Below are 22,687 nucleotides of genomic sequence, written 5' to 3' on the forward strand. Positions count from 1 at the left end.
AAAAATTATCAACTCACTTACCCTCTCACCTACCGTTAGCGCGGCTGCGCGAGTGAACTGAAAGCTGAAAAATGATCTGGTGCTACCAACCTCACCCTTTCAAATCGATTTGAACCGTAGATCACTAAACACCTTGCATCTCAAACGTCTTCGTCAAATCACAATTCATCTCCTTAATTGATAGTGTTCCCCGGGCCTACCCAGCACGGCTAACCGCTAACCTCCGTCCCCTCTCTCTCTCTCTCTACTCGAACAAAATCTCTGCCATTATTGGCGATTACTCCAATGGCGAGAGCTCCGGACGACGACACTACCAACGTGAACGTTAATTCCGGCGGGGAAGGTAACGATGGAGTCGATACGACACCTTTGCTGGGCGACCAGATCTTTGGAAGCCGAAGATTTATGCGCCGTCCGCCTAGCCTACGAGGGGCGGCTCGCTTCCTCAGGCGCGCTAGCAGCCGGAGGATGATGCGCGAGCCGTCTATGCGGGTGCGCGAGTCGGCGGCCGAGCAAATCGAGGAGAGGCAGAGCGATTGGGCCTACTCCAAACCTATTGTGCTTCTCGATCTCTTCTGGAATTTAGCTTTCGTCCTCGTCTCGATATCCGTGCTAGTGATGAGCCGTGACGAGTCCCCTATGATGCCGCTCAGGCTCTGGATTGTCGGGTATGATTTCCAGTGTGTGCTCCACATAGTTTGTGTTTGCCTGGAGTATAGACGGCGGAACCAGCTGCCAAGTTCGCCTGAAAACCTGAATTCCCGCCGTAGCTCCGGTAATTGGAGCGGTGGGAATTCGAGCTCCGGAAGTGATGGAGAGAGTGGTGATTATGGCTCGGACACGCGTCAGAATGAGGATGCGGATGAGACTAGGTAAATTCTTTTTTCTTCCGAAATGCATATACATGTACATCAGGACAAGGGGACTAGGGGAGTGTGATCATTTCGATTTCTAGCTGTTAAAATTTCAGATGTTCAAAGCCTAACATAGTGTGTCATCTGTTCAGCCAATCATGACGAATTGGGAATCACGTTAGATTCCCTTCTTGTGTTGCTAGTATGACTTTGGTGTCTCTGGGGTGGATTCTGTTAGAGAGAGTTTGTTCTTTGTGAGGAAAAAAAGTAAACAAAGTCCTAGTAGACTAGTAGTTGTGTATATTTGCCTTCTCATTATAGTGATTAAAGGTTGTGCTTAATTCTATTCATTATGCCTATGTTCTAGTACTGCAAAGCATCTGGAGTCTGCAAATACAATGTTCTCATTCATTTGGTGGATAATTGGATTCTATTGGGTATCTGCTGGTGGTGAAAGGTTGCCTCAAGATTCCCCTCAGCTTTACTGGTATAGCGACAACCTTTATTGGGAAACCTTTGTATTTCTAATATTGTTCATTTCCTTTTGATTGAAGTGTAATTTCATTTTGAACTTTTGCAGGCTCTGCATAACGTTTTTGGCATTTGATGTATTTTTTGTTGTTATCTGTGTTGCTGTGGCATGCGTCATTGGAATTGCTGTTTGCTGTTGTCTTCCATGTATAATTGCAATCTTATATGCAGTAGCAGATCAGGTAGGTTATAGAATCACATTGTTGCTTGTAGATATATAATTCAAATCTTCTGCTATATAGTTCTCAACTTTAATTGAGCAGCCAACTTTTTATTCCACTCCCTTGGGATGTTATTGCTAATGGAGGGATTCCCTTGCAAGGTTGTTGTTCACCTTTAATCAAACCATTTTTCTGAATTCTCTCTTAGATTGATCATTTTTCTTTTGAAGTTGCCCATACGTTCATTGTTGCATTCTGCTGCTGCTGATGTATAACAATGCGGCGACTTAGTAATGCTTATGTAGTGGGACCATCTTCTTATCTTCCTCTCAGTAGTATAAATTCCCTTTATCCTCCGTTTATCTAGAAATGAAGAAGATAACATGGCTGCTGAACCAAAATAAGACATGAAATAAACTATGGTAGGTGCTGCTTTAACATTGATTAATGAGAACCAATACCAAAGTTTGGAGGCTCAATCAGTTTGCTTGTTATGGTTAGTTACTTTGTCCTATACTGTTATTAAGGTGTCTGTTTTTAAAACAACGAAAGTGGATGAAGAAAATTTTTGCTGTCTATGGCTTGAAATTATTCTCCCTGTTCCGGATCATGTGTAGTTTGCAAGTGTTGAAATCAGCTATTTTGCCTGGAAGCACTTCATCTCCTTGTTAACTGTATTATGTGATTGTTCATAGTATTAATCTTTCAATTCAACAGGAAGGAGCAACAAAGGAAGACATTGAACGACTGCCAAAGTACAAATTCAGAAGACTTGGTGATTTTGAGAAACAAAATGGTGAGATTCAAGAATCCTTTGGAGGAGTAATGACTGAATGTGATACTGATTCTCCCATTGAACATGTTCTCCCTCCGGAAGATGCTGTAAGTTCATTACATACCCTTTTTTTTTTCTTTTTTCTTTTTCAGTCTGATAGCAAATCCTTTAATACATCAAGACTTTAAAAATCATTAAATACTTGGACAGAAATTGGCTCTTGAAGAACTATTGCATACTTGACTTTGTTGATCAATTTGCAGCTTATGCTATTTTGTCATTACTTCTTGAATCTTTTAGATTTTGGGATTGGGGCGGTGGGGTTTTGATGTAATGAGATTAAATAATATTTGTTACAAGAACTTTGAACAAAAGTATGCTTGTGTTTCCAATTGGTTTCATCATTCATGCAATTAAAAGGATTGTTAGGGTCTAAAGTCCACAATAAAATTGCACGTTTACATGTTTGATTGTGGTGCAGGAATGTTGCATTTGCCTGTGTGCATATGATGATGGCGTGGAATTGCGTGAGCTCCCATGTCGTCACCGTTTTCACTGTGCCTGCATTGACAAGTGGCTATACATAAATGCCACGTGTCCTCTTTGCAAGTTCAATATAGTCAAAAATGACAACCAAAGCAATAGTGAAGATGTCTAAGCAAGTAATTCTTTATGGATCAAGTGATTGGATAGATGTATAGGTACTGGGCATACTGGTGGGGTCTAAGTTTCTTGCTCAATCTCCCACTTCACTGCGGCATGATTGCACTACTTGGGTGGTTTTTTCACGTGTAGTACATAATATGCACATGGAATGTTTAGTTCATGTGAACATCTTTTTCCAATGCCAAATTGTAGAGTTGTTGCTAATAGAGTTCATACTTGCGAGTGTGTTATGTGTATGGTGTTATAGCTGTAACGAGTGCTACTACACAATTAGTGTATGTTGTATGGAACTAACGTAACACTTGATACATATATGTACTTGGAATGTTTAGTTCATGTGAACATCTTTTTCCAATGCCAAATTGTAGAGTTGTTGCTAATAGAGTTCATACTTGCGAGTGTGTTATGTGTATGGTGTTATAGCTGTAACGAGTGCTACTACACAATTAGTGTATGTTGTATGGAACTAACGTAACACTTGATACATACGTTTTATCAATATAATGAATGTAGAGTGCCATTTCATATTAACTAATGTTCAATTAATTTGGAGTTCTAGTACATGAATTTTACTCCCTGACATGGTAAACAAAGATGGGATATTTTCATCATGTGGGTCCCAAAAAAGTGTCTAATAAGTTGAGAGTAACTAAAAAATAAGAGTTTATATAGTATTTTTTTCATTAATTTGTAGGCAAACCAGTTAACTACCAACCTGTCCACACAGGGATACCGGTTACAGCCCCAGAGTTGGGCACAGGCACGTGCACCCCTGTATATGGTCGTGAATAATCAGTGACCCGTGTAATAGCTGGTTCCTTCACTACAATAGAAATATTAATAATCCCATTCCTCTCGCCATGGCTATCCCTTAGCCTATAACTCAGGAAGTGCAAGTAATTCTCCGGCAGCATTCCTCCCAAGAAATCTGACGCCGGAATTCTTGCCATGCCGATACATTTCTTGCCGGAAAACTTCTTGCATTGAACTTCCAGCGTTAGATAATGTGCATGCATGGGGAAGTGCACCGTTAGCTTTTGGTTCCATGCAACATAGCCTTCTCCGCCTTGTTTTTCCATCCCCGTGTTTTGAGCGTCGCCTGACTCGGTCTTCACTGTCACAAAAGCGTTCTTCTTCACCGGAAGCGATCGGCTTACCCGGAGATCTTCCCCGGATATCACCGTTACCTCTAATGTCCTTGACATCATATCAGAAATCCAAGGAATTGAAACAACGTAACTAATATAACCAAAAAATATAATGGATAATTTCTAACACGTAATGTATGTGTTACTGCAGTGCAGTTTGTAATGGAGCGGCGGAGATGCGGAAGAGATGGTGGATCGCTCACTATATAGGAGGAGTCCACGGCGGATCGGAGGAAGGCAAGGAGAAAGAAGAGAGAAAGGGAGACGCTGTTTCAGTATAATTATGAAACGGCACTATTCCGGAATTATAGTCAAAATTAAGTATTTCCGTAATCCTAACTTTTAAATGTCAAACCAATATCTATCTTTGGAATTGAATTTTCTAAATTAGGCATGCAATCAATGATTCCCGCATTTCCTAGAAGTTTACTGTAAATTTCTATGAAGTTGTATTCATAAGTTTTTTACTCCAAAACTTAATTTCTTTAATTTGATATTAATAAATAAATATTTTCAATTTTATAGAACAACCCCTCTGTGAAGTACAACATAAATCGCCAGATTTCAACCAACTCTCAGCCTCCGGTGAGCGTGTCCGCAGTCGCCGGAGCCGTCAGTAGTCTTATTATTTTTATCACCCGGTGCCGCCGGAAAGCCATCACCACCATGGTTGGTGTCGCCGTCGGCGGGGCTGATGATAATGCTGGCTTTTTGACAACTCCAAGACCGGCGCTTTCTGATAATCGACGGGATGTTTTTGAAGCTCATTGCTTTACGCCTCAAGATGGATTCTGGATCCCGGCGTTTCTCAAGTTTATTCGCTATGGAAACCGGACAGTTTTCTGGTAATTTTGGGGTATAGCTATCACTTTTGCTGTCAACTCCGCCATTGTTAAGCACCTCAGATGTTCCATCTGAATACTGATCCAGCTTAGCTTCTTCTTTGCTGTACATAACAGTTTCCTGATGATAGAGAATCATAATTCATACGTTACGTTTAAGAAGTTAAATAGATAACCAAAAACCTTAATTAATTTGGTTCAGCCATCATGTGCATGAATTTGCAGTGTTATATTCATTTTCCCAACATGGAAATCAAGAAATCTTCAATGAATTCAAACTTGTACATGATAAAGATACATTTATCAGCTCATTCTTCATCTTGCCGGAAAACCCAAAAAGGAAAAACAATATTGTTACCTAATAATGGTTTGTGACAAATAATAAATATTCTAGAGTCGATTACGAATACGTATTTAGCGCAATTGAATTTGTACGCGTATTGTGTTTTTATACTGTCTACGATAATTATATTGTTACATTTATACGTATATATATATATATATATATATATATATATATATATATATATATTAATTATTATGGGATATTCTGAATTTTGAGTAAAAAAGGAAGGTAGCTTTAAAATTGTCCGATCCGATCTTGTTCTACTCGTTTCGTACAGTCACTCTCCCTCTCATCTTTCATCCCTCCTCTTCGTTTGTAGATCGGAGCTCCAAGTATGCCGCAGGGAACGCTGGAGGTTGTTCTTGCCAGCGCCAAAGGCCTTGAGAACACTGATTTTCTCTGTACGTTCTTTGATCCAATGTGTTTCAATTCTATTCACGTAAAATCTCGTCTGCTTAATTTGCGTTTCGTGTTTTGATCAGATGATCATTAGCTGAAGCGTTAGATCGAATCTGAATTGTTTTGTCTGATTCACGATCTGTATCTCGACTGAACTATGGATCGTGTTCCCACCGTACCGGACAATCCGTCTGATGATCGGATCTAACGCCGATTGACGTCGGATACCGGTTTTTTTGTTTCTGAGTCGAGTCATGATCGGAATTTTTAGGCATCTGATGTAAATGTGTAATCAATTGAGTTGATCCGATCCGATGCATAGTGAATGATTCCATTTCCTGTGAGCTCATTGAATTTTTCTTTTCATTTTTCATCGACTTATAAGACTGCTAAATTAAATCTCGTGTTGATCTTTAAATTTCTCCTTTGATCCTGCATTCCTGCATGCATTTTCACAATCAAGTTCCTTATTTCATCTGTTTTTAACAGGTAATATGGACCCTTATGCAATCCTGACCTGCCGGACTCAGGAGAAGAAAAGTAGTGTTGCATCAGGTTGTATCTTCTGCTCAGAATGCTCTATTTCCCCCCAGCTTCCATGGTTTCATTCAAAATTAAAGGTTCTTTTTTAGGCCAATAGAGAAGCAATATTCATCTAAAATGGTAAATGCAGGTAAAGGTTCCAACCCTGAATGGAATGAGACCTTCCTGTTCAATGTTTCTGATGGTGTTTCTGAACTTAAAATCAAAATAATGGACAGTGATAATATCGGCAGTGATGATGTCGTAGGAGAAGCAGTGTGAGTTGTATATATTCTCCTTGATTCAGTAGTAGTAGGGATCCAAGACAGCCCAACCTCATAACATTATGATATATAATGTTATGCTATGTTTTCCCAACTGGTTTATATATATTTGTTTTACTGTGATCTTGAACAGAATCCCCTTAGAGTCTGTGTTTAGTGAAGGAAGCATTCCACAGCAGTCATACAATGTTGTCAAAGACGAAAACTTTTGTGGAGAGATCCGTGTTACCCTCATTTTTAGGCCCGAGGTAAACCACATTATCAGTTTTTGACATTCATTATAGTCATCATAATCGTTATTTATGCGCTCTGCTAAACATCAAGACTACTAACTTTGACGCATGGCAAAGCAGATGAGCAGGGGATTTGAACCGGAGGAGGAGAGCTATGGTGGGTGGAAAGAATCGTCCAGGGACTTCTGAAAGTGAAAGCTTAGCTGGTTTAGTACTACCTGAGTTTAGTTTGATCAGTAATAAAAATGGTGTGAAAGAGTTGAGTTTTTTTGTTTCAATTTCTCATGGTTTCTTTACCAAAATAAGATGAATAGCAGAATAGATATGTGTACATGTTTCCTCTGTTGTTGGGATTTGTTTTTGAGTGTTCAAAGATTGAAGTGAATGCATTGATGCAGTGAAATGATGTTTTTTTTATAGCTTATATTATTATAGATTATAGAATGGTGAGTATTAGGTTGCAACAGTTCTCCTTGTTGAGTTACAATTCTTGAAGATCATGACTGAAATGAAAAAAAAAGTTGTAGCTTTGTTTGTAGTGCCATAAGAATTTTGTACATACTAATACTAATAATACTTTATTTCACACAATAAAATAAAAAGAATCAAGCATATTTGAATTTAAAATACAAGTCCACAGTTGCCACCTCATGATTCTAGCTAGCAAATTTTAAACTTTACTCAATATAACTACCAATTTTGTATTTTAGTTGAGATGGAACACATACTTCAAAATTATTATTTTTACATCATATTTTTATGTTACTTCGGATATATTACTAAAGTCACCTAATAATAAAATATAAAATTGATAAATCAAATATGTTATTTATGGTAACACAATATTTATAGAATTACATCTTAAACATATGATAGTATGTATTGAGACATGTCTTGCAATAGGAAATGTGATCATGTAGTTCGCAATGAAGTTTAGGAACAATGATCCGAAATAAAATATCATTAACAAAAGTGTGAGAGCAACCTCTCAAAGTGAAGGATTTTTTGTACGTAGTAAACAAATATCTAGCATCTGTGTTCAACTGAGTTACTAGTTACTATAATTTACATCTTCCTAGATACTTTGTTTACGTCTTCCTAGATACTTTATTTGATCAGGGCGTAGAGCCCTTAGGATTGCGGATTCAACCTTTTAGTAACCAAATGTTGTCATGTCCGAACTTTCATTGTGAGTCCATATTGTATTGATGTACTACTCATCTCCGGTAGACGGTAGTGTGACTATGTGAGGTTCACATCACATGGCCATATTCAACAAAGATTTTGAAATATAAGTTCCCTCCAAAGTCCAAACCAGAGCCCTAGACCTTCAAATTCAACTACCAGATAGATAGAAATGACTTCCAGAGCACAAAATCAACTCCAAAAACCCCCCAAGCAGCCTCCGAGGATCCTCAAAAAGCAATGGTCCATCGACGATTTCGAGATCGGGAAACCCCTCGGAAGGGGCAAATTCGGCCGCGTCTATCTCGCCCGTGAAATCAAGGTATTATTTTTAAACCACTTGATCGATTTTTTCCTTTGAATTTCTTTCTGGAACTGGAAATTGTGGCTTTGCAGAGCAAGTATGTAGTGGCATTGAAGATAATTTTTAAAGAGCAAATAGAGAAGTACAGGCTGCATCATCAGCTGAGAAGGGAGTTGGAGATTCAGAGCAGTCTTCGCCACCCGAATGTTCTTCGGCTCTTCGGCTGGTTCCATGACGACGAGAGGATTTTCCTGATCTTGGAGTATGCTCACGGCGGCGAGCTCTACAAGGAACTCCGCAAATCCGGAACCTTTTCTGAAGAACAAGCCGCCACTGTATCTTCTGCTCACTCTTTCTCATATATTTTTGCACTTCTGTTTACTACAATTTTCCCAAAAATGATTCAATTTGTTAGTACTATTCCAAGATACAACCTTTTTCCTATTTTCAGCTCCTCAGTGGTAGATATTTCATTCTTTGGTTTATTAACACAAGACTCCAGATTTACCTGTTCAGTATATACTTCCTTTCCTATCATTTTGCATTGCTTCTATGCCTGATATGAAACTTTTTACTCTGCTTTTAATGAGATATTCACAAATGTTGGGATAGTTCAAGTGTTTCTGATGATTTGTGCTTTTACTGGTTCTGATTTTTAGTATATTTCAAGCCTTACTCAAGCACTGGCCTATTGCCACGAGAAACATGTGATTCACAGGGACATAAAGCCTGAAAACCTGTTGCTGGACCATGAGGTAACACTACAGTAACTTTATAATTTCTATGCTTCTTTCATACAGAGCCGAGGCTAATGACAATGCTAGTCTAGCCTCTAGCGAGAACAGGTTGTGGATTTACCAGTTTTCCTTCATATTTCTTGATGTCCTCTAATTGAATTTAGTTTACTTGAAAAACAAGAACTTCAAAAGGTTGAAAGCTAAAAATTTTATCTGCATAACACATTATTTCTACTTAAATGAGTAGCCATATCAGAAGGGGACCTAAGGAATTGGGACCCTAGCCCAGCTGAGTACTAAAATTTCTAGTCTCCACAATCCTTTTGCATATAATTGCAATGTTTTGCTTTTCACAATACTTTGCAAGCTAAAAATTTTATCTGCATAACACATTATTTCTACTTAAATGAGTAGCCATATCAGAAGGGGACCTAAGGAATTGGGACCCTAGCCCAGCTGAGTACTAAAATTTCTAGTCTCCACAATCCTTTTGCATATAATTGCAATGTTTTGCTTTTCACAATACTTTGCATTCTATAAATTCCCCTCCTGCTCATTTTTTTGTTTTAATTATAAATTTCCATAAGATAATGATGGAAGAGAAATATAATTGAAAGTGAATTAGATAGCTCTTGGCATCAAATGGAGCATGTTTCAATTATGGAAAGAAGTTTCTTTTCTAGCATTGTACTTGCCAAATGACACTACATGATCTTATCTTGAAATAGGTGCTATTGTTTTTAAAATCATTGGTAATGTAATCAGTGGATTTTTAATGTAGGGCCGATTGAAGATTGGAGACTTTGGGTGGTCAGTACAATCGAGAAGCAAGAGACATACAATGTGTGGAACTTTGGACTACTTGGCACCAGAAATGGTGGAGAACAAAGCTCATGATTATGCAGTTGATAACTGGACTCTAGGTATTCTTTGCTATGAGTTTCTGTATGGTATGCCCCCATTTGAGGCAGAAAGCCAGAAAGATACCTTTAGAAGGTAAGGATGGATAAACTATTGTATGTAATATCTCAATTCATTACCACAAGATGATGATGCAAAATTTGAACGATGTAGGATTATGAGGGTCGACCTCAACTTTCCCTCCACTCCTCGGGTCTCTGCAGAAGCAAAGAATCTCATTAGTCGTGTGAGTTGGTTAATTGATACATCCACATATTGTCTGTTAAAGCATGCATTTACTCCATAGTCCATATTGTTCTCTGTAATAATATAATGTTAATGTTGCCTTTGCCAGCTTCTGGTGAAGGACTCTTCAAAAAGGCTGTCTCTTGGAAAGATCATGGATCATCCTTGGATAATAAAGAATGCTAATCCCATCGGAGCATGCTGGAATTGAGATCATGGTTCAAGATAGTGAAGGATATTAATCATTTTGCTTGTAAATACATGTCATATATCAAGGCACTAAACCAAAGGGATTTATCTTGATTCCATTTGCCAATTGATGTAGTGCAAACCTTGTTTACCAAATACAAAATACACATTAATTTCCTCGTAATTCTATTAGAACATAATGCTTCTAAGAGCTGCACTTCACTATACAAACACAGTAAGTAAATAAACCATATTCTTTAGTTCTTAAAATAACAGCAAACTTCTCTAGAACACAAGGAGATGGAATCAATGCATGACAAAAGTCGGCGTTTCATCTGTGATGGTGGTGGAATCACTGCTGCTGGTATGAGTAGAATCGCAGTTGACTAGTTGATGAGAAGCCGGTGCAATGGAGAGATTAGTGTTCAAGCTCGTGCCATCATCAAGGTATCTAGTAGGGATGGCGAGCGGGGGGCAGATTCTGTCCATGGAGGCGGGTGGAGGTAGTGCAACGGTAACTGGATTTGATGGCACCGTGATCTTCTTGGACCCCCTGTGCAGGTGAATCTCACAGTACTTGTGCCCGGGAATTGAAGCCCTTTTGCATCGCCATTTCTTACCATCCGATCTGTTGCATCTCAGCAGTTCAGTTTCTGCCAATCTGTTTCGAGGAATACCTGAGCTAGACGACCCTGCTGAATTAAATTTGTAGAAGATTAACATGCTATGATAGCAATTTCAGAGGAACTGTTCACCAACAAAGAAATTTTGGTGACAACCTTTACCTGTACCATGTTCATGACCACTCTTAGGAAATATACCTAGTCCTGGAACAAAAACATAAGATTGACAAGTGTTTCTCTTCTCGCTTATTTGGTTGGTTTCTTTGGCAGTGTTGACGCCATTGAACATGGCATATTTCCCATCAATGTTGTGGGAGTCGGAAGGAGCAATGGTTCTCACTAAGTTTGGGCCGACTCCATGGACACTCGAGCTGTTATGTTTATCAACGTGTCCATTAACTCCACTGGATGGCAATCCAATGGAAGGTGAGGCATTATCGGTTGCAGTTGAAGAGAGAAACTTAGGCTTAGGCTCAAGATTTAAAGGCCTAGCAGGATTAATGTGAGATTTGGATTCAATCTGAGATGCTTCCACAAGCTTTCTTGAACGATTGCTGCCTCTATGCATGTGGCGCTCGCAATATTTCTGATGTGGAACAACGCTCTTGCTGCATCTCCATTTCTTCCCATCGGTTCTTCTACACCTCCCTGGTTCAGGATCCATCATGCTCATATCACCAAATCCCCAAGCATTCAGGTCTCTAACTGAAATAATCAACAGATAAGATAACCACCACAGCTAAGATGAACATTTGAGGCAATTAAGGTATTGTCAACATTACCTCTTTGGTTAAAGAACACAGCTAAGATGAACATTTGAGGAAATTAAGGTATTGTCAGCATGGCCTCTTTGGTTAAAGAAACTATAGATTCTGAACAAAAGCATCTAAAGCCTAAACTGCACAATCAAGCATACTACAAACCCACCAGACTACATTTTCAACTACCCAAATGTAAAAAGGCAAAAATTTATATCAAATTCAACCAGAAACATCTAAAACAAGGGGCAGATAATCACTGCAAAATGCATAGTCAAGTTCAGATAAGGAGAGTCCAAAATGCAAGTCTCTGCAAAAGGCAAAAATGTAACCAAAAACTAAACTAAAATGAATAAAATACAAGGAAAAGATAGAACTTACAGGCTGAGAATTGTTGGGTAAAGAACACAGTGGTATTAGAAGCGAAGGAGGTGGAAACAGTTCTCCAGATGGGAAGAAGAAGGTGGAAGGGAACAGGGAGACCACATTGTATGTACTTGAAGATCAGAGCTTGGAGATACAATTCATGGCATTGAGCTTCTGTAAACCCACACTTACTGCTTTCCTCTTCTTCTTCTTCTTCTTCTCTGTCTTTTGGCTCTGTCTTCACATGGCCATAGCCCAGAACCAGCTTCACGCTTGGCGACCCATCCTTTTCAATACCTTCACACAAACAAACAATCCCATCAGTTTACCCAGAAAATTAAAAACAAAAAACCTCTGCGTTTATGTACAGAGAGAGTGGGAGAGAGAGAGAAAACTAACCAGAGTTTGAATGGGTCTGCATTTTCTTGAATTTGTTTATTTCTTCAAGGAAAAAGATTGACAGTGGCTACAGGCGCAGAGTAAAAAAAGAGCAGAAAGAGAGAGAGAGAGAAAGTTTTGAAGGAGAGAAGGGCAATGAATGAACAATACAACTGCACGCCACCCCATCATGAATTCAGTCACACCCCATTACTCGCATGCATCAAACCGGCAGTGGTTCTCTCGATTCTTGACAGCTTTTTAGTGTGAGAAACCCGCAGGTTTCCAGAGAGAGAGAGAGAGAGAGAGAGGGGTTAAAAGTGGCGTTGTCAGAGTTTCTGACGTGATCAGTCTCAGCCTTAACGCAAAGGGTAGAGCAGCAGAGGGGCAGATGTTCTCAGACAAATATAATTCAGAAGAATTTCGTGACATTGTACCGCTCCACCTTTCCTTTCCTTTCCTTTGTACTACGTAAGTCCAACCGCCGACCATCCGGCGGCGCGTTACTCTAACCACCCGCCCAATTTAATGCCCATCTCGGCTTTTCCCACGCGCAGCCCCTTTATTTGGAAATGGGCATGTCCAATACGATTCCATTAAGGCCCAATAACTTTACAGAAGGCCCATTCTATTTGTTTAATTATAGGCCCACTACAGACTACCAAGTATATGGGCTTAATGCCAACAATGATGAAATTCAAACTATAACAGATAAAATTATAAATACCAGCCAATTTGTTACCAAACAACACTCAAGTCGTTTTGCCATTAAAAGTATAAGTTGACATGATTAATTTTAATGATTCTAATCCTCATTACAAAATTGCTATAATTGTGTAACAATTGCAGCTCATCTTAGCTTGTTCCTTTGTACAATAAGACATAACAAATCATTCGCTTAGTTGTACCTGCTTCTAATTATTGCATCATAACAGCATTTATACTTTTCATTATTGTGAGTCACGGACCAATATATCATTACTAATTTTTTTGAAAACCAAACAACTTCATTAATCAAATCAAATCCGAAATACAATTCGAAGGGAAAAGATCCTACAAACTAAAAATAGAAGATGAAACAGCGGCCCGTGCAAACACATGAGCAACATGGTTCGCTGACCTTTTGACATGACGTACAACAACGTCCCCAATGTCCCTAACAATCGTACGACATTGCTTAATGAGTAAACTAACGTAAGAAAAGTCTACAAGCGAAGAATTAAAATTGGTGCAGAAATTTAAACAATCCGACTCAATAATTATATGGGAATGGTCGCGATTCTTCAACCAGGTAAGAGCTTCTTTAACCGCCATCGACTCAGCCACATATGGGTCCCGACTACACTGCAAATACAGGTCCCGGCTACACTGCAAATGACCTTCATACGCAGTAACAAAATGACCCACAAACCTCCATACGTAGCAACAAAACGGCCCTCATGATCACACAAGACTGCGCCAAAGCCCAGGCCGTCCATACGCAGCAACAAAACGACCCTCATGATCACGCATTTTAACTTATTGTGAGGAGATTGAAGGGGTAGATTTGTAAATTGATTGAAGGGGTACTACTGACCCTGTCACAATGCATACAGTATTTGTTCATAATCACTTAAGCACAAAGAGTTAATACCGCATCCACTAAGACTCGATCTCACAATTTTCTATATGGGAGAGCAATTTGGTGTTACTAGACCATAAAATTATTGAGAAATTTTTATTTTAATTTTAAAATGCAATGAAGGAATAAAAGAAATTATATAATTGTGGTAGAGTTACACTAATATTATCTGTCATTCATAATTTACTTATAAACTATGAGTGTAACTTAGTCCTAAGAACCTTTTCAAACAAGAGACTCATATTCTAACCTAACACTTTCAACTTAAACAAATATTGCTAATTTACATAAAATTTAGTGTCCAAGATCCATACAAGAAGCTTAAGTGTAATTATTATATTCTTTTCGGATAATAAAAAAGTAAATAAATAAAACATGAAATAGCATAATGACGAAAAGGCCAAACAAAATGGCCGAGAAGGCAGATGCATTTTGGTCATTTCATGATAGAGGGGACGATTAAAGAGCATAATGCCGACAGTATCAGTTTTCCAGCTGTGACCCAAAAAGCATATATAACCAAACAGTAACTATGGTTAATTAACCATGGTTAACCGCCACAACCACAATTAATACCTCTTTTCTCCTCCTCCTCATCTTCAGTTCTTCTTCACTCTGAGTTTCAGTATAGTGAGTAGTTCACTGGTCTTGGCTAACGTGCACCATGGGTTCAGTTCGCCACCTCCTCCTCTTCACGGCCGCCGTCATTGCCGTTTCCTGCGCCGTTAGCGCCGCCCACAACATCACCGCCATCCTGGAAGGTCACCCGGAGTACAGCCAGTTCAACGACTACCTCTCCCGAACTAAGCTCGCCGACGAGATCAACACCCGGACCACCGTCACCGTCCTGGTTTTGACCAACGGCGCTTTCTCCTCCATTACCGGCAAGCACCCACTTTCCGTCGTCAAGAATGTTCTAGAGCTTCACGTCTTGCTTGACTACTGGGATGGAGATAAGCTCCATGATATCTCCAAGGGGACCACTCTCTCCACCACTTTATACCAGACCACCGGCAATGCGCCGGGGAACTTGGGGTTCGTTAACATTACGGATCAGAAAGGTGGGAAAGTCGGGTTCGGATCTGCGCTTCCCGGGTCGCCATTGGCGTCTCAGTACACCAAGTCTGTTAAGCAAATCCCGTTTAATATTTCGGTGATTGAGATCAGTACTCCTATTGTTGTCCCTGCGGTTTTGAATGCTCCGGCGCCGTCGCCGTCGGATTATAACCTCACCGGCGCTCTTGAGAAAGCTGGATGTAAGACGTTCGCTAGCTTGTTGATTTCCTCCGGTGTGATCAAGACTTTTGAGAAGGCTGCGGATAAAGGGTTGACCATTTTTGCGCCCAATGATGAGGCTTTCAAGGCCGACAGTTTGCCGGATCTGAGTAAGCTTAGCAATGCCGATACGGTGGCGCTCTTGGAGTACCACGCCGTGGCTCAGTACACTCCTTTTGGGACGTTGAAGACCTCCAGGGATCCGATTTCGACTCTCGCGGCTAACGGCGCCGGGAAGTTTGACTTCAGCACGGAGACCTCCGGCGACTCTGTCACTCTCCACACCGGCGTGGATTCCTCCAGGGTGGCGTCCACCGTCATAGACTCCACTCCGCTCTGCATCTTCACCGTCGACAAAGTGCTTCTCCCCGCCGAGCTCTTCGGCAATGCTCCTTCTCCGGCTCCCGGACCCGCCCCGGAGATCTCCCCTGCCCCAGCACCCGAAGCCGACGCACCAAGCCCCTCTCCGGAAGCCTCAGCCCCGTCGCCCCTCCTCTCTCCCCCGGCTCCCCCGACCTCATCTCCCGGCGGCGCTCCCGCAGACAGCCCGGCTGCCGATTCAGAGAACACCACCGCCAGCAAGAACTCCGGCGCCGTCAACGCTCCAGCATTACTGCTCACCCTACTCGCAGTGTCAGTTTACATGTCCTAAACAATCATTCTGTACCATTGTTTGCCTAAATTATTCCACTTTTTTTTTTTTTTTTTTTTTTCTGCTTCTATTTGTGTCTTGAATTTGCAGAAAAGGATTTTTATTTATTTTTACATTTTATTTAAAATTGTACGGTTTGCGTGTGATACTCATCATATCAGACATCAGGGAATGAGATTAGGACACCATTGCTTTGATCTATCTTTAATTACATACTTTTGGCGTTTAATTATCGCTTTATTATTTATGGATAATTAAGGTTAAATAGTAGATCTGGTAGAGTGTCGGTTCCGACCAGGATGATTTGGTCCGACCATACAATGCGTCATCATTACGTGTTTACAACCCCAACCCTCTTTCTTTGTACAGTACTATAAATCCAGTTCAAACTGCCAATTTTCTGCATTTCCTTACAATCGGACCAGACAATACTTTAGACTTGTAGTTGTAGAGCATATTATTATGAGTAATTGAGATGAAATAATATATTTTTTCATTCGAAAACATAAGATGAATTGAATTGTTTGTTAAAATGTTATTGAAGGATTTAATAATGTTAGACACGATTTAATGTTGGAAGATCTGGAAATTTCGGGTGACATGGACAGCATGAAGAATGTGAGGATAGCATCAGTTGTCTGCACTAACTTGCAGACAAAAGCCGCCAACTCAACTCCAGTCATTGCTACAACCACTGGCACTACACCACCTCATACTATACGATACCACAAATGCCACCCCCCCCCCCCCCAGCATTTCATTTTTGTCGGTGCATGTTTTATATAGTCATATTATACTTCTCTTTTTGTTATTTTTTTTTACACCCAGAGTTTCCACCGTCGAACAAAGTGACTGATCCCCTCACCTCTTTTGGGTAAGACAATTGGCCTAGAGATTTAATATTGCTCCATTCTCAAAATCAATGATCGAACCCTTGACCTTTGATTAAGAATGGATAAGTTCTTTTCACTCAACCACACCCTCCAAATTTTTGTTCATTTTTAATACAATGAAAAAGGAATAACAAATAAAAATTGTGTGGATCATAATCCACGCAATACTGTATAGACCATAAATAGTTATGTATAATAAAAAATAGGGATAAGGGTCAAATAAGCCCTTAAACTATACTCATTTGTGCAATTAGGCCCTTCAACTCCAAAAAGCTCCAATTAGAACCTCAAACTTACCAAAAAAGTGCAATTAGCATTATTTGCAGGTTACTTTCAAGTTAAAAGGTCAACTCTTGATGATTGAATTTTTCAAGCTGATTTGGCGAGCTGAGGTGGCTTTCACATTTTTTTTTAAATAATATATTATATTAAATTTAATTTTTAATAAATATTAATAATCGTATATTAAAAATTAAAAAACAAAAAGTTATGCTAGCCCAAACAGTCGGAGGCCACAGCCACCCTACTGACATCATCACAGCACCGTTGTCGCCGCCGCTGCCGTCACGCACCATCGCCAACTTTCAGTCCATACCCTCCATATCTATTACATCCCCTGATGCTGGGTAGTCTCGTCCCTTGGACTCCATCTTTGGGCCTCTGCCATCCAGAACAGAGCTCGAAAAAGCCATGTCCGATCTCCGCTGGTAATATTATAATAGCTTTAAACCAATTGAAATTTTGTCGGATTTCAATACATCAAAGTAAGTTCTTGGTCGTACTACGCGGTGTCGGTTTGCTCAATTCAAATGCTGTAAATGAAGTATAGAAACCAAATTGGATCGAATCCTAAGATGCAGAAACCTCAAACTAATATGTTAATTTCAATTCCGATCCATGGTTGGGTTCCTTCTGATTTTTCTTTTTAATTTATTATTATTATTAATTAAAAATTTAAAATTAAATTTAATATATATTTTTTGGAAATAAAATTAAATTTAATATAATATATTATTTTTTTAAAAAAGTGAAAGTCACGTCAGCTCGCCAAATCAACTTGAAAAATCCAATCATCAAGAGTTGACCTTTTAACTTGAAAGTAACCTGCAAATAATGCTAATTGCACTTTTTTGATAAGTTTGAGGTTCTAATTGGAGCTTTTTGGAGTTGAAGGGCCTAATTGCACAAATGAATATAGTTTAAGGGCTTATTTGACCCTTATCCCTAAAAAATATATTTTTAATATATTAAAATCACATTATTTGATAGTATAGTTCACATAAAATTGGGACATAACCTTTTTCTTTTTATGTAGTTTGTCACTTTTTCATGTCCATAGGCCCAATCTCTAAATTGAAATAACAAGGCCCAACTAATTAGCCCAATGTGGCCCAACTATGTCATACCAAATTCTATGCTTTTCAACGATTGCTCAAATCTCTCATTCCATCCGGCAACTCGAAGCGGAGCTGAAGACGATGGCGACGGAACCTCCTCCCTTCGCCACCAACACCGCTTCCACTAACCAGCGCCAGGATAGACAGCAAAAGCTAGAAGCTAAACGGCACCGTTCTATCTTCGAACTACCATCGGACTTCTTCGATTCGTGTCTTCTCCTCCAGTCTCCCTTCGCATCGTCACTCCCAATTGCTGAGCGCTTCGAGAACCTCTCTGTCAATACGGAATGCGACGTCGTAGTGGACGAGAAGCCCGCAAGCGAACAGCAGGCCGCTGAGAACAACGGCAGCGGCAGCATTAATAATGTTATGCGAAGATGGTCTTGCAATACTTGTAAAGCTGAATTCGAGTCTCTCCAAGACCAGCGCTCTCACTTCAAGTCTGATATTCATCGACTTAATGTAAATTTCCTCTTTCTACAATGTCCGTTTATCTTTCCATATTTGTTTCCAGATTAATCAATTTTCGAATGGAAGTTATCAATGGTAGAAATTGATCCTTTTTCCCTGTTTTTAATCGAAAGTGAAATGCTTATTATTGAAGCTATCATCAGTAGTAGGAAACAGTGGTTTGCATTACTGAATTTTTGAATTGCTAAAGATTGGACCTTCACTGATCACCATGTTTACAAATATTTGTTAAAGACGCATGGTTGAGTAATAGTTGAGGAAATACTAGCAGCAACTTTAAATTATTTTCATTTAGGAGTTATGTAAAAGAGCTGATTCTATATATTCACCAAATTTTAGTTGGGCACTTGAGTTCAGCATTCTATTATATTTTTTCTTTGATAATATGATTAGTCACTGCAGATTTTAAATCCTGCTTTTGTGTTGCAAATTATTCTAGCTACTGTAGTCCAATCATCTTTATTTATTTTTTTAGTAATGAAGTTTGAAAATGTTTCTGTTCCATTGTGGAAGTGAGAATTGAATTTGTAGTTTGTCAATCAGTAATTTGGTAGTTACTATTGAAATCAGATAAAACTAAGTATTGCTGGAAAAGACACGATGAGGGAGGAAGATTTTGATGACGGCACCTCAGACTCTTTATGCAAGGATTATGACATATCAAGTATATCAGCGTCTGATGATGATGATGACAGAGAATCAGTTCTGCCAAATGACTTGTATCTTGGATTAGAAGGAAGTGTTAAAAATAAAATGTTTATAAAATTGCAGACTGGAGAGGTAGTTTCACTGTGGAAGTCTTTGCTTCTGAAGGAGTCAGAGCACATTTTATTTGAGAATGATAAACCATTTGCCACATATGATAGTGATGCGGTTATGCTGTACTTGAGGGAAAGGGAAGTTGTTGAAAAGCTTAAATCTTTACTCCATGAACCCAGGGATAATACCCAGTTAAGGATTGTGTTGCTTGCAAGAGGTGGGCACTTTGCAGGCTGTGTCTTTGATGGTAACTCTGTTGTGGCACATAAAACATTTCACAGGTTAGATATTTTGATTCGATTAGCTTCTTATTAACAAGGATTGCATTTAACATGTTTTAATTGCACTTCACTTTATACCCTTTCCAATATCCAATGGTTGTCTTAGTACTTTTTGACGTAATCAGATGACTATATATTTCATTTAATCTGTTTTCAAATGGAGAAGCTATTGCTTCAGTGTCTTTAATTTGTTTATAAATAATTATTCTGCCTTTTTTATTTGTTTATAGGTATGTTATACGAGCCAAAGCTGGTAAAAAGCAATCGTCAAAGGATGCAAGTGGGAAGATGGCTCACTCAGCAGGAGCATCACTTCGTCGACATAATGAACTTGCTCTGAAAAAGGTAACTTAGATTTACAATCAAGAAACAATTATTGATAGTATGCAGGCATGCAGCCTGCTAAACTTTATTTTTTTTTTTTATGCACTCTTAGTTTCAGATAATTGACATTATATTTGGTTCATTACCAGGAAATTCAGGAATTACTGGCTGCATGGAAGCCTTATTTTACTAATTCATCTTGTGTGTTCATATATGCCCCCTCCAACAATCGTCAACTGTTCTTTGATGGGAACCAACCATTTTTTGCTTGTCAGCATCATGCCATTAAGAATGTTCCTTTGACAGTTCGGAGGCCTACATTTAAGGAAGCTCGACGAATATATAATTTATTGACTCAAATTTCTTTTGAAGTTAATGAGGAAGCTTCGTTTAATGTAAAAAAGGGCTCACTGTTAAGTGAAAGCACTCCTAACAGTGGCTGTTCTGAGCTTATCAAAGAAGAATTGGGGCAAAATTCTGAGAGTAAGGAGATTATTGAACCATCTATTAGTGGCAAAAAGCTTGACGATCCTAGTATATCAAGTCAAAGTGAGAGTGAAAATGACATTAACGGTATAACAACGCCTTTACACGACGCAGCCAAATCTGGGGATGCTCAGAAAGTTTTGGAACTTCTAGAGCAGGGTATGGATCCATGCATCAAAGATGAGAGAGGTCGAACTCCATATATGCTTGCAACTGAGAAAGAAGTGAGAAACACTTTTAGACGATTTATGGCATCAAACCTTGATAAGTGGGACTGGTATGCTGCAAAGGTGCCTAGTGCATTGACCAAAGAAATGGAGGATTCTCAAGCAGCTAAACAGGTAGTTTAAGTGTAGCATTGCCATTTCTTTTGGCTGCCCTTGCTCCTTTAAAAAATGTCCTGGACATAGCCCTTTCAATCTTGATTTGGATCTGAAGGGATACATAATTTAGAAAAAGATAAATATATCTTTAACCGGATCATTCATCCAAAGGATGTCAGTTTGTTCTGTGCATTTGACTAAAAAATATCAGCTCCTTTAATATGCATTTTTACTATGCATAAAAATATAAACATAGTAATTTATTCTTTTTATTCTTTTTTATTGACATTGAGGCGAATTTGGGAGTTATCTGCCAAGTCAGATTCTGCTGTTAAGATTTAAGAAGCTTTGATGCTCACATCTGTGATACCTTGCCCAGGCGGAGAAAGATGCGAAGAAAAAAGCTAGGGCAAAAGAGCTGAAGAAATTACGTAAAGCAAGACAAAAGAAGGCTCAGGTCTTTAGTTGTCTTTTTAACTTCCAACTCTGAGCATTTTCTATGATTTAAAATTTTAAAATAGCTGCAAGTATGTTCTTAAGACAAATATTTAAGTATGTTCTTTAGAGTGAAAATTAGTGTGGATTTTGGAGGGTCTTCCTAGTTTTTATTGATTCTTAGTTGATACTTGTTTATTTTCTGAAATCTTCTCCCCTTTTCCTTTCTAAAGATCATTGTTGTGTGAATGTGTGCCACTAATTTACAGGCTGAGGCCAATGAAGCAAAAGTTACTTCAACCAAGTCTGAGGGTCAACCCCTTGCTCCAGTTTCAGCTCCCAAGGGTTCATCTCAATCCCGCTTTTCAGAAAAATTGTCTAGAGAGGTTAGTTTACCCACTCACCCCAGTATTCCTCATCATTTCATTATCATCATCATCATCTCCATGTGAAATGTAAGCTTCTCATGATTTTGGTATAGAACATTCTATTACAAGAGATCTGTGCTGGACTTGCCACTCTCAGTCTGTTTCACGAGTTTCTCTCACTTTGCCCTTTGCATCGTAATTAGGAGGAACTGAAAAGGGCCCAAGACTCTGAAAGGGAAAAGAGAGCAGCTGCAGCCGAGAGAAGAATCGCTGCCCTTAAACTGCAGAGCACCACATCAGCTTCTGACTCGAGCGCATCTGGGACTGACATCCTATGTTCTTGCTGCAACGCATCACTAGCAGGCAAAGTTCCATTTCATCGGTATAACTACAAATACTGCAGCTCATCATGTATGCATGTGCACAGAGAGATCCTTGAAGATGGATGATTGACTTCCTCAGTTCCTTCCTGTTGTATCTTGTCTCTTTTCAATTCTTTTAAATCCCCATAATCTATCTCCATTGTATAAACATTCTACAATTATGGCCTTGCAGTCAGTTTTATAGGAGGTTTATACAATAATATTTATGAAATTGAGATCGATTTTCATGAATGTGAAATAAGCTCTAAAATTAAGTGTATTGTATTTTTCATTAAAATGGTGGTTAGTTATCTCTTCGTTTATAAATTTGAAGTATGCATTGCAAAAATTACAAAAACACATAATACACAATACAAGAAACTTGACATAAGAATTGGGTCAATACATTTTTAAGTTATAGAAAGAGATTTGCGTTATCTATTTTTTGTGTCAGACCATCGAGGTGTCCTGAACAGGTTCTAGAAATACATTTAAAAGCCCGTACCATACACAAACTAATTTTCATTTGTGTTATTCATTAGTTCTATAGTTTTATTATGGGTAGATTTGTAATACATTTTAGTTTTGAGGTA

At 39.0% G+C, this 22,687-nt stretch overlaps 7 protein-coding genes across 11 annotated transcripts; 5 read left to right on the top strand and 2 right to left on the bottom strand.

The window, feature by feature from the left end:
* Positions 1 to 183: 183 nt before the first annotated feature.
* LOC109155942 (E3 ubiquitin-protein ligase At1g63170-like) lies at positions 184 to 3,518 on the top strand. Its single transcript, XM_019303665.1, has 5 exons — positions 184 to 872; positions 1,222 to 1,341; positions 1,435 to 1,567; positions 2,264 to 2,428; positions 2,803 to 3,518. The coding sequence occupies exons 1-5, from the start codon at positions 286 to 288 to the stop codon at positions 2,977 to 2,979; spliced, it is 1,182 nt and encodes a 393-aa protein (XP_019159210.1). The 5' UTR covers positions 184 to 285; the 3' UTR covers positions 2,980 to 3,518.
* A 151-nt stretch (positions 3,519 to 3,669) lies between these two features.
* Positions 3,670 to 4,348, bottom strand: LOC109155944 (BON1-associated protein 2-like). Its single transcript, XM_019303668.1, has one exon. It carries the CDS (start codon positions 4,193 to 4,195, stop codon positions 3,695 to 3,697), a length of 501 nt encoding a protein of 166 aa, XP_019159213.1. The 5' UTR covers positions 4,196 to 4,348; the 3' UTR covers positions 3,670 to 3,694.
* Positions 4,349 to 5,519: 1,171 nt separating this feature from the next.
* Positions 5,520 to 7,178, top strand: LOC109155945 (elicitor-responsive protein 3). Its single transcript, XM_019303669.1, has 5 exons — positions 5,520 to 5,724; positions 6,212 to 6,277; positions 6,396 to 6,522; positions 6,662 to 6,776; positions 6,882 to 7,178. The coding sequence occupies exons 1-5, from the start codon at positions 5,658 to 5,660 to the stop codon at positions 6,948 to 6,950; spliced, it is 444 nt and encodes a 147-aa protein (XP_019159214.1). The 5' UTR covers positions 5,520 to 5,657; the 3' UTR covers positions 6,951 to 7,178.
* A 790-nt stretch (positions 7,179 to 7,968) lies between these two features.
* Positions 7,969 to 10,436, top strand: LOC109155943 (serine/threonine-protein kinase Aurora-3). The gene is made up of 6 exons (XM_019303667.1): positions 7,969 to 8,268; positions 8,343 to 8,585; positions 8,910 to 9,005; positions 9,769 to 9,983; positions 10,062 to 10,134; positions 10,243 to 10,436. Exons 1-6 carry the CDS (start codon positions 8,119 to 8,121, stop codon positions 10,342 to 10,344), a joined length of 879 nt encoding a protein of 292 aa, XP_019159212.1. The 5' UTR covers positions 7,969 to 8,118; the 3' UTR covers positions 10,345 to 10,436.
* A 33-nt stretch (positions 10,437 to 10,469) lies between these two features.
* On the bottom strand, positions 10,470 to 12,971 carry LOC109155940 (growth-regulating factor 9-like). 4 transcript variants are annotated; one of them, XM_019303664.1, is made up of 4 exons: positions 12,469 to 12,971; positions 12,085 to 12,366; positions 11,108 to 11,650; positions 10,470 to 11,014 (listed from the first exon to the last, which is right to left on the bottom strand). In XM_019303664.1, the coding sequence occupies exons 1-4, from the start codon at positions 12,488 to 12,490 to the stop codon at positions 10,629 to 10,631; spliced, it is 1,233 nt and encodes a 410-aa protein (XP_019159209.1). In that variant the 5' UTR covers positions 12,491 to 12,971; the 3' UTR covers positions 10,470 to 10,628. The 4 variants fall into 4 exon arrangements, with proteins under 4 accessions (XP_019159209.1, XP_019159208.1, XP_019159207.1 ...); XM_019303663.1 differs by having other exon boundaries at positions 10,470 to 11,017; XM_019303662.1 differs by having other exon boundaries at positions 11,102 to 11,650.
* Positions 12,972 to 14,657: 1,686 nt separating this feature from the next.
* On the top strand, positions 14,658 to 16,195 carry LOC109155939 (fasciclin-like arabinogalactan protein 8). Its single transcript, XM_019303660.1, has one exon. It carries the CDS (start codon positions 14,733 to 14,735, stop codon positions 15,993 to 15,995), a length of 1,263 nt encoding a protein of 420 aa, XP_019159205.1. The 5' UTR covers positions 14,658 to 14,732; the 3' UTR covers positions 15,996 to 16,195.
* A 2,136-nt stretch (positions 16,196 to 18,331) lies between these two features.
* Positions 18,332 to 22,346, top strand: LOC109155937 (ankyrin repeat and zinc finger domain-containing protein 1). Of its 2 annotated transcripts, none has more exons than XM_019303657.1 (7): positions 18,332 to 18,747; positions 19,327 to 19,796; positions 20,027 to 20,141; positions 20,270 to 20,947; positions 21,309 to 21,386; positions 21,634 to 21,750; positions 21,936 to 22,346. In XM_019303657.1, exons 1-7 carry the CDS (start codon positions 18,367 to 18,369, stop codon positions 22,179 to 22,181), a joined length of 2,085 nt encoding a protein of 694 aa, XP_019159202.1. In that variant the 5' UTR covers positions 18,332 to 18,366; the 3' UTR covers positions 22,182 to 22,346. The 2 variants fall into 2 exon arrangements, with proteins under 2 accessions (XP_019159202.1, XP_019159203.1); XM_019303658.1 differs by having other exon boundaries at positions 21,846 to 22,032.
* Positions 22,347 to 22,687: the final 341 nt, after the last annotated feature.

The sequence above is a fragment of the Ipomoea nil genome, unplaced genomic scaffold, assembly GCF_001879475.1.
Source record: "Ipomoea nil cultivar Tokyo-kokei standard unplaced genomic scaffold, Asagao_1.1 scaffold2704, whole genome shotgun sequence".
Lineage (NCBI taxonomy): Eukaryota > Viridiplantae > Streptophyta > Magnoliopsida > Solanales > Convolvulaceae > Ipomoea > Ipomoea nil.